This window comes from Sinohyriopsis cumingii, chromosome 2, assembly GCF_028554795.1.
Source record: "Sinohyriopsis cumingii isolate HCF-2022 chromosome 2, ASM2855479v2, whole genome shotgun sequence".
Taxonomy (NCBI): Eukaryota; Metazoa; Mollusca; class Bivalvia; order Unionida; family Unionidae; genus Sinohyriopsis; species Sinohyriopsis cumingii.
This window is the reverse complement of record NC_142962.1, coordinates 108,112,431-108,127,568: the sequence shown is the minus strand read 5'-3', so window position 1 is coordinate 108,127,568 and position 15,138 is coordinate 108,112,431. Positions and strand designations below refer to the sequence as shown.

Genomic DNA, 15,138 nt, shown 5'->3' with positions numbered 1-15,138 from the left:
TCTTTGCGAAGAACATAGACTAAAATTTGCCATTGCGTAATGTGCTAGCGGATCACTCTACACTGTTTTATCTCTCTCACTTTAGCACAGTAGGCACTATCGTAGTCTTGTTAAACCTGGCCTCTCCTAAGCTTCTGTGAGATCTCTGCCAAATAAGAGCTGATGAGATTATGCCATGTTGCGCATAATCAATGACAGTTACACTGGCTGAACGAAACATGCATCCCTGCATCAGCAAACATTTAAAAAAAATTATTTTGAATAATATCCTTTAAATTTCACAACAGAATTTTAACTTGAATGATTGCAGACAGTATGTCAAATTAAGTTCCGAGATATTTCTGTAGTTTCACTTGTAAAGGCCAAAGTGCCCTCCATCAGCAATAGTGATCAGTGAAGCATGTTAACAGTTCTTTCAATGGTCGAGATCTGAAAGAACCAGTTTGTTTCATTCAACATCAGATTTGGGCCTACATTGTTCACATAATGTGAGTGCAGTCAACTATATGCAGGATTTCAAGACAGCAAGATGGAGCAGGATCTTCTGACATTATGTATATGGCAGATCTGGGTCTATGCTGTTTTGCAGAAATGTCCTGGCTGAACATTAAGTAGGTCAAGAAACTGACAATCTTAGTATGAAACTGACAAACCAAAGGCCAATCAAGGATTTCTTTAAAGTGGTAGATGAATTTGGCATTTTTCACCATTCTTCTAAGACTACCAAGCTGATAAAAACACACTAACAAGACAGGACAATAGGATTAGGGTGGGGTGGAAATTTTCATCTAATAATTATAAAATGTACTAATCAAACAGCATATATTAACAATACATCATTTTTGTCTCATGAGGTGAGAGTGGCAAAAGTTGAGTTGGTTTTTAAACAGTTCAGACAGATCATCAATCTGGTGCTAAGTGGATTCATGTACAGGCCTATATCCAGTGGTATTTATCCTATGCCTTATTGAAAAACAGCTCATGATTCATAATGATGGGAACATGAACAAACATCAACCTAGGTTCTGATAAGCTTGTAGTTGCAGGTAAAAAGGATTATGGAGTTCTTCAGGCAGAAAATTACCCACTCTGTAAACAATGTTCAGGAAAAATCTGAAAACTGAGTTCAATCATCTAATACCCATTAAGCTGACCTCATCCAAGACCATATAACACTCCAAATCCTAATCCCATTCTTACAAATCAATGTAACTTTTTTCTACTATACCAACTAACAAGACTGGGAGGAGGGCTAATCTTGTCATACAATATTGATCATCAGGATCTATGCCTGCAATGCTGTAAAATAAATTAGTGACATGAGAGGTTACATTATGGTTAAGATGTATGCATTACAAAAACAACAAGCTTTATATATATATATATATATATATATATATATATATATATATATATATATATATATATAGAGAGAGAGAGAGAGAGAGAGAGAGAGAGAGAGAGAGAGACACACAGAGAGAGAAAGAGAGAGAGAGAGAGAGAGAGAGAGAGAGAGAGAGAGAGACACACACACTGATAATATTGATATAGACAGGCAAGATAAATGTACATGGTTTACCATAGTGAATTCGCATGCTTTTTATATTACCCCCCCCCCATTACAAATGCATGTACAAAAGTTTGGTCACAATAACATTTGACTAAAACTGTATTTGCAAAACACACAGGTAAAACATTGCAAATCAAAGAGACCTAGCTGAAATTTTAAAATTTGTAACAACACACACACATGGATGCATACATTTAAATGCCTACCCAATTTCTTCACTGACCTCAAATGGGTTTTGTTCAACTGTACCAACAAATGTTTTTGTTTTGCACATCTGGGTCAATGTTATTTTCTTCTACTGATTAATCCCAACAAACTGCATAGATCCAGAACTGTCAGTGCTTTGTGTGATGACAGATCTGGGTCTATGATGTTTGCTGTTGGATCTAAATTACAAGTTAGTATATGCAGTAAAATACATCCTCCAAGTTTGTGTTCATTTTTATTTATAATTGGGGAAATTTTGTAGTTATGCTGTCCATGTGGTTATCATTTACCTGACAGGTGTTACCTCTGGTTGCTGTATATATCACCATGGGAACATCAAAAGTTTCTGATACTTTCAATTTGGAGTTCACAATCACTACTCGGGGAATTAAGAAGTTCCAAGTATAACTAATAAAGGCAATATGCAGACGAAGCCACAAATTTACATCTGTGAAATATTTATAATCTTCAATGACTGACAGGTGTCATTAACCTGCTCTTTGACAAAGAAACTTTAAGAACATGACAGGCTGAATGGAATATAATACAATGACAAGTTTCTTATTACAATAATAAGATTTTCAAGATGGCTGCTATGGTGGCCATACTGAACATCAGGTGGACACCATTTTCATTTAGGATGAGATAGACATTATAAAAAGTCTTTTTGTAAACCTCCATGTTTATATGATTGTGAATTAAGGAAATGATTTTCATAATGGCCACTGTGGAAGACATATTGGATATATGAGCTGTATAATTTTTATTTAGGACTAACCTGATATCACAAGAAGTCCCATGTTAATATGACTTTCTGTTTCATTTGGCGCAGAAATAACCAAGATGGTTGCTGTGGTGACAATATTCATTTATGACATGTAAAAAACCCCATGTTGATATTAGCATGTATTCTGGCGTAGCAATGGCATGATTTTCAAGATAACTGCTGTGGTGGCCAGACTGGATATTGGATCAGCATCATTTTTTTGTCAGGACCAACTAGACTTTGGGATCAATGCTGTCTGTAAAGTTTTAAGGTGATCCTCCAAGTGGTAATAACAGACTTGTGCTAATAGATGGATGGCCATGATGGACAACAGACCATCCCATAAGCCTGTCTGGACTAGGTCTTAAAACAACAACAACAACAATAAATCAACACACACACCTCTTACAACAGCAGTAAAATAATGTGACTATTTTTATACAAGGTGAAAGACCAATTACAACCGAAAAGAAATATTTATACTCCATTCAACATTTCCAGGATTGTTTTTCTATGATTAGACAAATTCTTTTTTTTTTTAACATGAGTTGCTCTCTCATAAAAGACCATCTCCTACATGAAGGTGTTTAATGAAGCCAGAAAATCAAAAACTCAAATCCTTCAAAACTATTCTTAATAGTATCAGAATCTCTGATTTATTTTACTGGAGTAATTCAGACAAATTATACAGGGGTAATTAATTCAGAGTTACTAAAATCAGAGCTTTACTGAAACCCTTCTTTTCCAATTCATCACTAATCAATGAAAAAAAGGATATTGAGGTAATTACTTTTACAAGGTGTGCTAATTGAACTAATATAGTACAGGGGTAACCAGCTAAAGCAAGAATGATCAAAAATTGTATTAATATATTTATATGTTGGAGGGGAATGATAAAATAAAATGCTACTAAAATATATGCCAATTAATATAACAATCATGATCAAGACAGTCATTGCTGTGTACGAACATTAATTATGATCTGTAAGCAATAGATTTTCCGAAATCTAACTATTTTTATGTTTCTCAGTTTGGCTGGTGTTACGAGTAGTGTCAGGAATAAGGGACATTTATGACAAAACATGGACAGCCATAATGTGACAGTGTTATATCCAAATTCACATTTTAGTATGGTTTCCCAATATTTATGTTAATAAGGAAGGCTGAAGCATATAATAAGCAAAACAAAAGCTGTTCAGTCAAAACAATTTTAAGCTCCACCATCTTCACATTAGGCTAACATCTGATGGCTATTTATATGCAAACTGCTGACCATGTGCATGTCCCAACTTTTATTTGTCATGCATCAGTAACCTCAGGTTTTAAGAGGTGCCTTTCTTAAATATAACTAACAATTCAAGTACAGCATCCCTTTATACACTGTTTTGTACTGCTACAAATATTCATAATGAAAATAAATTGACAATGTAACCAGACTAACTGCCTGGGCATGTACACAAGATCTTTATGCTGAAAGAAACTGCAGTATCTTACAAACTTATTCTTTTAAAATAAATGTTTCTAATCAAAAGTTATGTTAAATCTCGTACCATCTGTCACTGTGTAGAATGTCTATATACTTATGCCAAACCACCAAGTACAGTGTGCAATAAATATGTTATGCAAATGATTCTATAGACTCCAAAAACTGCTAATGTAATGTAAAAGGTTAATGAACAGTTTAATGTAGATTAAATATTTTCTGTAAAGAAGATCAAGATTTTCAAGATGGCCACTGAGGCAGCCATACTGGACTTCAGACAGATATCATTTTATTTAGGACCAACCAGACATCCTAGTCATTATGTGAAATCCACATGTTGATATAAAATTACTTAATTATTTAGTGTCAAGCCAGACTCTTCACATCATGTTGTATATACTGTATATATTGTACACAACAGATAGAAGGCCTCAAGGTAGATTAGTTCTGTAACTAATCGAGTTACCTTCTCTAAATAAAGTCTTTATTATTATTATTATTATTATTATTATTATTATAATTATTTATCGCCATCTGTTTATGAGCTGTAGCAATAACAAGATTTTCAAGCTAGCCATTGTGACCATACTGAACATCAGATCAGTCCAATATTTTGGATGAGCTAGACATCATAAGAAATTTCTCGTGAAAACATGTCCATTCAGGAGTTATAGCAATAGCATAATTCTCAAGATGGCTGCTGTAGCAGTGATAATGGATGTGATATTGGCACCCTTTTCATTCAAAGCCAATTTGATATAAAAAAGTCCTTTAGTGAAAATTCCATGTTAATATGACCATTGATTCGTGGAGTAGCAATAACAAGAACTTCAAGATGGCTACCACGGCAGCTATATTGGACATCAGACTGGCAGCATTTTTATTTAGGATTCATTAGACCAAGGAATGAATGTGTGTAAAAAGTTTCATGGCAATCCTCCAAGTAGTTTTGGAAAAGTAGCAAAAAACAAACCTGTGGTAACAGATGGACAGACAACATATGTATGACAAACCATCCATTAAGCTCTTCTTGTGTGTGATTTTGGATTCTTAACATAGTTTTAACAATTTTTCAGTCATATTGATGTGATGTTTGCAGTGCAGTAGTTTATAGTTTATAGTGATGTCTAGCACTGGGGCATCATGCCCCAGAGATGTAGCATCACATCCTACTCGGTCACATTATCTTGTCACCAGGTCAGCCAGTCCTAACACTAACCATTTAATGCCAAGCTAGTACAATTTTTGTAAGTCTTGGTATGACTCGGTCGGAGTTCAAACCCTATCATCAGTAAAGCTAAAAACCAAAGATTTTTTTTATATCACTGTTATTAAAACCTGTTTCAGAAGTTTTATTACTGTCCACCCTAACAAGTCTGATTCTACCGGATGAAAGTCACAGGCTTTGATCAACCCTTGGGCACAATATGAGAATGTTTCTTATACAAGAGTAATGTTCCTGTGGTTCTTCTTGCACTAATATCAAAAACCTTGTTCCTGAATCATCAAGAATTCAGACCACCTCTGAAGTGGGAATGGACAAGAACAAAGATGTTGAAACATGCAAAATGCTGATGCTCCATTTTTCTGTGCCTACAAGATCAACTATATTTGTTTGGAGAAGCACACAAAGTACCCATCCCTGGGACTACCCTCATTTTAACATGTCTCATTATAATGCAATTCCAGATAATAACACAGTACTACTATGGACCCCATGACCCAAATTATACCAATGTATAACAATTAGGGTTGAAATAAAACATGGTGAAACTTACTCTTATATCTTTATTTCCTTTTCAACACACCATTATTAAACAAATTTTGATAGTGTCTCCTATACCACAGTTCATATATTACATTATCCTCAATATACTGCAGTTCTGGATATATCATGGTACTCAGTATAGAGCAATTTAGTACATAATGTAGTTGGTGGTTATGGACCCAGACCACCATGATAACAGGGGAGAGCAGTCACATAGGATAATGAACTTTAATTTCAAGTTGTTTTAGGCAGAATCAGATACACAATCCTATCAAAGTCTGAGTAAGTGCTGACATGTGACCTAGTCAGAACCAAGGTAAAGCAGCAGTAAATGCAGATCTGGATCACCAGCATCATCAGGTGACTGAAGCTGTGGATGATCACCAGCACTTGCAGAGACTTCATGGGATTGATTCATTGGTTCTTTTCCATGTTTTCCTTGTATGTGTCTTGCTGTTTCTACTGAAGACAACCACTGTATCATAGGTAGAGCAGGTTGAAAACTAATGGCAGAAGTTTCCATGTTTGAGACTCTTATGAGATCAGCTAGTGAATCTTGATTCATAGTTTCAGAGCTTTGTCTTGATTGTTTTTGTGCCTGGAAACATAGTAATCTCCACCAGAACCAAAATACAGCCTAAAGTGATGAGCAGAAATAATATGGCTCAATGCCTTTCTGCTGTTCAGCCTCAAGCCTATTTTCTCTACTTTGGAGTCATACTGTTATCTTTTTTCTACAGCAACATTTGATCTGTGCTGACTGGCTATCCATCTAGTTTTCTGCAATCCAGTTGGAGAGAGTGTACACTTTCGTTCATTGTTTCTTGAAATTTGGAAAGGTAAGGAACTTTTTTAGGTGTTCCAGTTCAAGACTGTGCCACACATTGTATAGTAAGTAGTTTCTGCTCAGTTGTTCTCTCCTTAATTGTCTTAGCAACACCTCCTTTTACCCAACCATGACAGCCATATTGTCTTGCCAACTCCTCCTTTTACCATGGCAACCATGAGATCAAAATTACATCCTACAAATTTCTCTTTCAGTACTGCACTTGACATATTAACAGTTTCAAGACCACTGTCAACTGCTTTCAAGACACCATCTGCATCTGCTGATGTAAGATTAGCAACATCTACAAGCTGTGCATGAGGCCCTGATTGGCCAAGTGGTCTACAGATCACTGCCATCTCACCTCTGTCTGCATGGGTTCGAGTTGTGGGTTTGGCCTACATGGGTATCTGAGAAAGCTTCCAGTAGCTTCTTGTGGGTCGGTGGTTCTTTCCGGTGTTTTCCAGGGTTCTTCCTCCACCAGTATACTGGCTGCCATGTATAGCTATCTTGTGCTAAAAAATGGCATTAAACCCCACAACAACAACAACAACAACAATAACAACAAGCTGTGCAATAGGCTGGCCCTCAGCTACACATCTAAGAGATAAAGTCTTTTGCTCAGTGACAGATGTATCAGATGAGCCAGCAGCTAGCACAGTCATAAATCTGGAATTTTTGCTTGTTATTTTACTTTCTCAATGTTACTTAATGGAACATGTGACAAACAGTTAACAGTGGTCTTAGTTTCTGTACAATGTATCCAAATCAACACCATTTTTGTTTTTATTTTTGAAGACCACAAAGTTCTGGGAACTCGGAACAGACTACAATATTCATAGCAACACAAAACACTGCAGTAAAAAGGGTAAATGTTCAAAATTTTTACCTTTTGTCCAATTTTGTTTTCATCTCAGAGAGCTTAGTCAAGCTGCCCCAATTTAAAAAAAAGGCTACATATGATATATGATCCATCTGTCTTCACATAGCTGATGCTTTGTTGACTGATTGTGCCAAGGTAGACTTTCTCAATATATATTGTACCTCCTGAACCAAGTCTTAATAAAGATATTTCATTTGCAATGTTCAGATAATTTTGACAATAGTGGCAAAACATAATGACAATGGTACTGCTGTGTTCAACACATGGGTCCTACTTTTTTCATAACAGGTTAAACTTTCATATCTTTTCCTTTTCTCTGTTGCATTCCTGTCTGCAACAGTATATGAGATGGAATGACAAGTACTGATATCTATAGCTGACTGCTTTCTTTTTTCACCTCTCTTACTTCTGCCTGTTGCATTTCCTGTTTTTCCACATTCATCTTTCTTAATTTCTTCTTCTTCTCATTCCTTTTTCTTTTCTGCTATACAGTCTATACTCTTACTAAATAACTAAGTCCATTTACTTGGTGACAAGTTCTGGACTCAAATGGAATGTTTTCTGGCCTTTCAACCAATAATACAAATATGTTTATCAAAGCTACTAGGTGTTCCTATTGGTCCTATACTGGGAGCAAAATAGGCAAAAGTACTAGTAATTAATATTAATTAAGGACACTGATTAAGTGATGATGAACTTTTGGTGCATTGTAAAGATAAGAAACGCATACAGATTTATTCTCAGCCCTGGGATAAGGAAGTGGTAAAGTTTCACTCAGCAGATCCAGTCAGCACAGGTGCTTTTCTTGTGCTCTGATGTACCTGGTATATGGGCAACAAACCCAAACAGGTCACCCAAAGACTACCCTGGATTGCCAGCCAGTAGAACATGGATAATTTTATTCATCAGTAATTTCCATCTAAATGATTAGATTGAGGCCTCACATGAAAAGCTTGAACATGCAGTTCGTTCATTTAATACCCCCAATAATGTACAATACATTTAGCCAACTGAGGGTAACCTACCACAATATAAAATGCATAGTCCTTATTATGGAAAAAATACCACTGAATAAACATATTTATTCATACTTCCTGCATCAATTGTTATAAAGGGCCTTTTTGTGTATGCTAGGATGAATAAAGAATGGATGAAATCTATGTAGTCAGAAGCTAATAGACCGCTCCGGTGGCCTAATGGTTAGAGCGTCCGCCTTGGATGTGGGAGGTCGTGGGTTCGATCCATGGTCGAGTCATACCAAAGACTTAACAAAATGGTATTAACAGCTGCCTGGCTTGGCACTCAGCATTAAGAGGTTAGTGTTAGGATAATGTGACTGGGTGGGGACATCATGCTACATGTCTGCGGCATGATGCCCCAGTGCTAGACATCACTATAAACTGCCACACTGCAGACATCGTAGCGATATGACCAAAAAATTGTTAAAGCTACGTTAAAAATCCAAATCACACACACACACACACACACACAGAAGCTAATACATATATCCTATGTCAGCATGGCATAATATCACAATGACCTTTTTTGGTTGCACGAGTGCAATACTGATGATGTTGCATCAAATTATCAAGTTTCATTATTAGAACATAAACAGCACCCAGTATATGAACTCTACATACAATACTTCAGCACAGTCACTACAGCATGAAATACTGGTCACATAGACCTCTTTTGCAATAAAAGGTGTTGACCTAGTCAAGATACATCTTCTCATTATGTTTCATGATTCTACGATAATATGCATATGTCAGAAACTTGTGTGATAATGAGATAAATGCAAACCAGTCAAAGATGCAATGTAGGTCAATTATGAACTTCTTTGTTGTAAGGGTGTGATAATAACAGATGCATATAATGAATTTCATGATTCTGGTATAAACAGTACTTAAGAAATGAACATCAAACATGAAAAAAAAGCCAGTACTACATAAAGTATAGGCCACAATGACTTAAAATTGAAATAAGGGACTATTGCTTAACAAGCTGCATCCCTCAAAAAAGCTACATGATTCTAGATACCATGGTATTAAAGAGTATGAAATGAATCTATTTGGTCATGAGCAGAATCTAAATACTTAACCAAAGCCAGTAAAATGTGAAATGTAGGGCACGCTGACTTTTATTCATATATTTAGATGTGATGGTAACAGAACTGTATACAATCGAGGTTAATGATTCAAGGATAGCATTAATAACACAAAACTGAAGTCGGTGAAACATGAAATATAAATCAAAATGACCTACTTTTGTGATGACATTATAATTCTACCAAAATGCATACTGCCATCAAGTTTTGTGATTTCAAGTATAGCATTATGTATACAGAATACAAAAAAACTATGCTCATGTACAAATAAAAACCTATCAAATGCTAGTAAAATGTAAAATGTAGGTCATACCTTCATTTCTTGCACGGGTTTAGTACTAACAGCAGTGCATACTCCCATCAAGTTTTGTGATACCAAGTATAGCAGTATGTATACAGAATACACAAAAAACTATGCTCATGCACAGATAAAAACCTAGCAAATGCTAGTAAAATGTAGGTCCTACATTCATTTCTTGCATGGGTTTAGTACTAGGACTCACGGTACTAATTCAGTTCCCATAGTAAACTTATGCAAACACCGTGATATTAAAAATTCAGTAACTTCAAATTTTTGAGTGCTCATGATCATGATGAAACGGGGATGTCAGCTTCTGTGTTGAGGAAAGGATATGAGCCACGGCATTTTCTGGACCTTCACGTGTTTGAAACGTGTGCTTTCAACTGCGCACCAAAGAGTCGTGTGTGATGTGATTTGGATTTTCAATGTATCTTTAACAATTTTTCAGTCATATCTCTACGATGTCTGCAGTGTGACAGTTTATAGTGATATCTAGCACTGGGGCATCATGCCGCAGACATGTAGCAAGATGTCCCACCCAGTCACATTATCCTGACACCAGGCCGACCAGTCCTAACACTAACCTCTTAATGCTGAGTGCCATGCAAGGCTGCTGTTAGTACCATTTTTGTAAGTCTTTGGTATGACTCGGTCGGGGATCGAACCCACAACCTCCCGCATCCGAGGCAGACGCTCTAATCACTAGGCCACCGAAGCGGTCACACCAAAGAGTCAGGTGCTAATTTTAGTAATGAGTGTTCCAAACTCAAGACTCTTAAAGGACTGAAATTCCATCAATAAAACAATGTCTCTATGTTTTTTTCTTCTCACTTACAACTAAGACAAGCTCTCAAAAGATTCTTTTTCCCAAAACATAACTTACATTATTAACCTATCCTGGTCAGCCTAACCCATATACATTATGTATACTCTATTTTATGTTCACCCATTTCCATGCTGGTTCCCATTTTTCCATATCATTAGTACCATGTGTCCTACTAACAGTAGTATACAATCATCAATCATTGTTGTGACAGTGAACAGACATACGAAAGTTTCAATGATATAATTAATCAAAACAAATTTTCAGTGTTGCTCCAACCATTCTAGAATTGATTCTTTCTTTACTAAAGTCAAGTGAATGAATTCTGATCCCAGTTTTCAGTTCATAAATCTTGCAATTCCATTTTGTTCATCAAATGTAATCTAGCAAATACTGAACATAAAAAGTATTATTTCATGAAACTTTCAAATAAAATACTTATTGACTCCAACAAAAACTGTGTAAGACTCTTCCAAATATGATGCATGATTTGTACTGACATGCCAAATGAATCAGTAAACTGCCCTATGTATTCACCTCCAGTCCAACCCAGATCTGCTAATGCATAATCTAAGCCTGTGCATTTTGTTAGGAGTAATCATTAGAACAAACATCACAGCCCCTGGTCTGCTTGTATATTAGATCAGTTGTTTGCACTTGGGATAGACTTGTAAGCGGGTACAGATGGTAAAACTGATTTTTTTTTGGGGGGGGGGGCGACTTTAGTTGTGCTGGGTGTTGAGAAAGCCATGTGAGTTTCTTCTTAATATAGACTGGATCATTTAATCTATTCCAAGTCACAACACTGCATTTACATAGTAACCTGGCGGTTGTTCTAATAATATCAACAACATTTACAAAAGCTCTGTTTGCATGTGGGCTGTATGTTTGGTTATAGTGCAAATCAATATCAATTCATGTAGACCACTGCATGCTATAATTCAGTTTTATGATCTTTAAAAAAAAAAAAACGTATATCTCACTGACACATTGGTGTAGTCTAGTTCACAATAGTATTGTCTTGTTCACAATAATTTCTTTCTCCATCAATATAATCAACATATATCAGATATACTAATTCAAAAGAAAAGAACAATACTATTTCAACAATACAAAACAATCTTGACAAATGTAGCCACTGAATGCCTGATTTTAGAACAAGAGACACAGGTGGACCTATGAGCTTACCTGATGACAAATATATAATGCAAGGGGGAATGAAGAATTCTGGATCAGTTGGTTTTATTGAAATTTTCAACAATGTTGATGACTGCATCTCATATAAGGGCAATTCTTTCAAGGTTGCTCCATTTTTGTATATTACATGTAATTTATGGCACAACAGCATAGGTTACATAAAAAATATTGAAAGCTGTCAAATTTGGTTAAATTCTGTTTGTTATATATTTTTTCTTTAGATTATGTTATTTCCATGTTTGTACATGTTTACTAACAGCAAACAAAATGATGGCAGATCAGCCTCATTTGTACAGACCTGGAAGCCATTTATTCCAGGATGCTTTCTGTCAGATCAAGTTAACTTCTGTCAACATCTTTTGTAAAGAAACAATGCAAAGGTTTTATTATTCTTAGTAATGGCATTCCTGTTTGAGTGTGGAGCCTTTAAAGTCCTTGATGCCAGGATGCCTTCTGTCAAATATTGTCCTGTATGGCATGATGCCTTCTGTCAAATAAAGTCCATCTGCTGAGTGGTTTTCAAGAAGTCATTTAAAAGTTTTTCTATTTTTAGCAAGATAAGTTATATTTAAAGGCAGTCTGTACAAAAATACTTTCAATAAAAGTTTATCAAAATTGTTTTCAGTCATGTATGAGAAGAAGTCATTTATATTGTTTTATGTTTAGTAATGGCAAGCACATTTTAAAATGCCTCTGCAATAATTGTACTAATCTGGTAATCCTTCATGCCAGAATGACCTTTACAAAACTGGAATAAAATTGATCAAGTGGATTCTGAGAAGAAATCATATAAAATGTTTTATTTTTAGTAATGGTGGCCATTTCTGATGGTGGATCAGCATTATGTCTAGAAATCTGAATCTCTTCCTGTCAGAATGCACCTAAACATTTGGTTAAAATTGTAAAGTGGATTATGAGAAGTTAACACATTAACCCCTGGAGATTTCTGTCATTAGCTATTTCTGAATACATCCTAATACATCAACTTCCAGGTGATTTTCCAATAACCTAATGCCTAGTTGTGTTAGAAACATCGTTTTTCATTGGCTATTTGGCTCGCGCATGAGCAGAATGGTAAAAGTTGGTGTCGAGACCAATCATCATTCCAAATGCCCATCTTACTGTCTGTTTCCAGTTCATACCGGTCTGCCTTAGATCTGAGACCAAAAAGTCTAAAATCCTGACACAAAATCGGATTCTGATCATGGGCGAATTTTGAGTGGGAAAAAAATCAGGTCCAAAAAATGAGGTTTTTCTCTCAGTATTTTGTAGTGCAACAAGAACTTCCAGATTATATGGTATCATTGTAGAGCTGCATCTGTCTACCCTTCTATAATACCACACATTTTAGTGTATCATGCATGACCTTGACGCTACAAAGCTCGGCAGTAGGCTACTACCTCCTGCCATGTTAACTCGTCACTAGAGGTTAATGTGTTAACAATATCAATATTTAAGAAAGGTACTGGCTGGATTCTAGGTTCTCCTGGCCTTACAGCTAAAATCACACACTGACCCATTTTTCTTTCATCTTTAAATCTTTATATTGACAAGCACTACAAAGAAACTTGTGTCTCTCTTGCATTTATATGCTAATATATCCCCCTTGTATCTGCCTTGTGCAAACTTTAACATAAAACTTCAATTCATGATTTTAGCATTGCTGCCACTGCCACTGAGAGAGGCATTGCTGCCAGTACCATTGGTAAAGTTATATAAGAAACTAATAAGTTGACATGCCCAGAAGAGCACTAATTAAAGCATCATTGTTTTAAAAGCCCCATGAATTGCCCTATGAATCAGTGATCCAATACTAAGTCACAGTAACATCAATTCTGAACTTGTCTCAACATAAATACTCAATTTGTGGAACAAAATATATGGGCAGATGTATAGAAAGAGTTGAACAGAACACTATGCATTCTCTGTGAATGACGCAATGACATACAATCATGTTGCATCCAAGATCCCATGGGGAGGACAATTGTCCCCCACCCTCCAAATCTGAGGGACACAGCATTTTAAAGGGATAAAGGACGATAGTACAATGTAGCACATAATGCACTAGTAATGTTAAATAAATATCATAACCTTATTTGCTTGGACAAATTTTTCCATCTGCAATGTACTATGATATTTTCCTTGGACACTTACATTACTGCAATAACATGAACATGTCTGAATATCTGCTTAACCCTGAAAGAGCTGCAGCATGAAAATATCCTACTGGATCTTGCTCTCCTATAACCTCTGTGTTCAATTCTTATCAACCAGCATTTATTATAATAAATAGCAATGTATTCTGAATTACTTTCCTTTTCAAGTTAATAAATTATTCATTACATGCATATGTTATTAATTTAACCATATTTTCCCTGCTGTAGGTGTGACTTTAACCTCAAAAATATATTACAACAGCAGCTGTTAAGGACGTAACATTGCAACTTGGTTGAGAACCACCAAACCCTGAATGTTTTCTTTGCCAGATACATTAATTTAAAATGGATATTCATTGCCATCTTACAGTTTTAATTATCTTTAGCAACTCTTAACCATTTCTGGCACCACTAAAGCAAAGTCATAGGCATATTTTTAGACATTTTCCAAATGAAAAGCCTGTCAAGGATGGCACACACTGGGTCAAATTTGGGGGACATATGACAAAAAGCTGCTGGAAACCTACAATCCAGCTCATCCTGCTTTTGACTTGTGAATAAACATTATCTTGTTCTTGGTGCTACCATCATTGTCAAAATGCAACACACAAACTGTGCCTAGAACATAATAAGAGTAAAAAATGACTCAGTCTACCTTTCTTCTGTTGATAGCATCCTCCAGACGACACTGCCACTCTAAGGACTTTAACCAGATGGTGTGCCAGCGACGTTCAAGGTTGAGGGCAGACAACTCCACGCTGTCACGCTGAGCTTCACGTTCAAATGCATCATCATCCTTCTGAAGACGTTCGCTAAGTTTTAACACTGCAGAGACAATGCGAGAGTGGGACTCAATTTCTTGCTGTAGTACCTGTGAAGAGAAATGGTCAGGTAAGCACAGGAAGCTTTCAAATTCACCTAGGATTACAGATAACAGCCTTACCTGTATGCGTGTCTCTGGGTAAGATTAACAGTTATTCAAGATACTGGTGCAGTATTGATTGATAAAGCAAATAAACTGCATTTGGCTATTGATAAAACCTAGCAAGAG

At 36.0% G+C, this 15,138-nt stretch overlaps 1 protein-coding gene across 3 annotated transcripts in view; it reads right to left on the bottom strand.

Moving 5' to 3' along the window:
• LOC149805587 (uncharacterized) overlaps nt 1–15,138 on the bottom strand; it is a 228,397-nt gene that overhangs the window by 50,022 nt on the left and 163,237 nt on the right. For all 3 annotated transcript variants that reach the window (XM_089950221.1, XM_089950222.1, XM_089950223.1), the window contains exon 6: nt 14,743–14,958. In XM_089950221.1, coding sequence (XP_089806347.1) covers nt 14,743–14,958 — 216 coding nt within the window. The remainder of the gene's footprint in view (nt 1–14,742; nt 14,959–15,138) is intronic.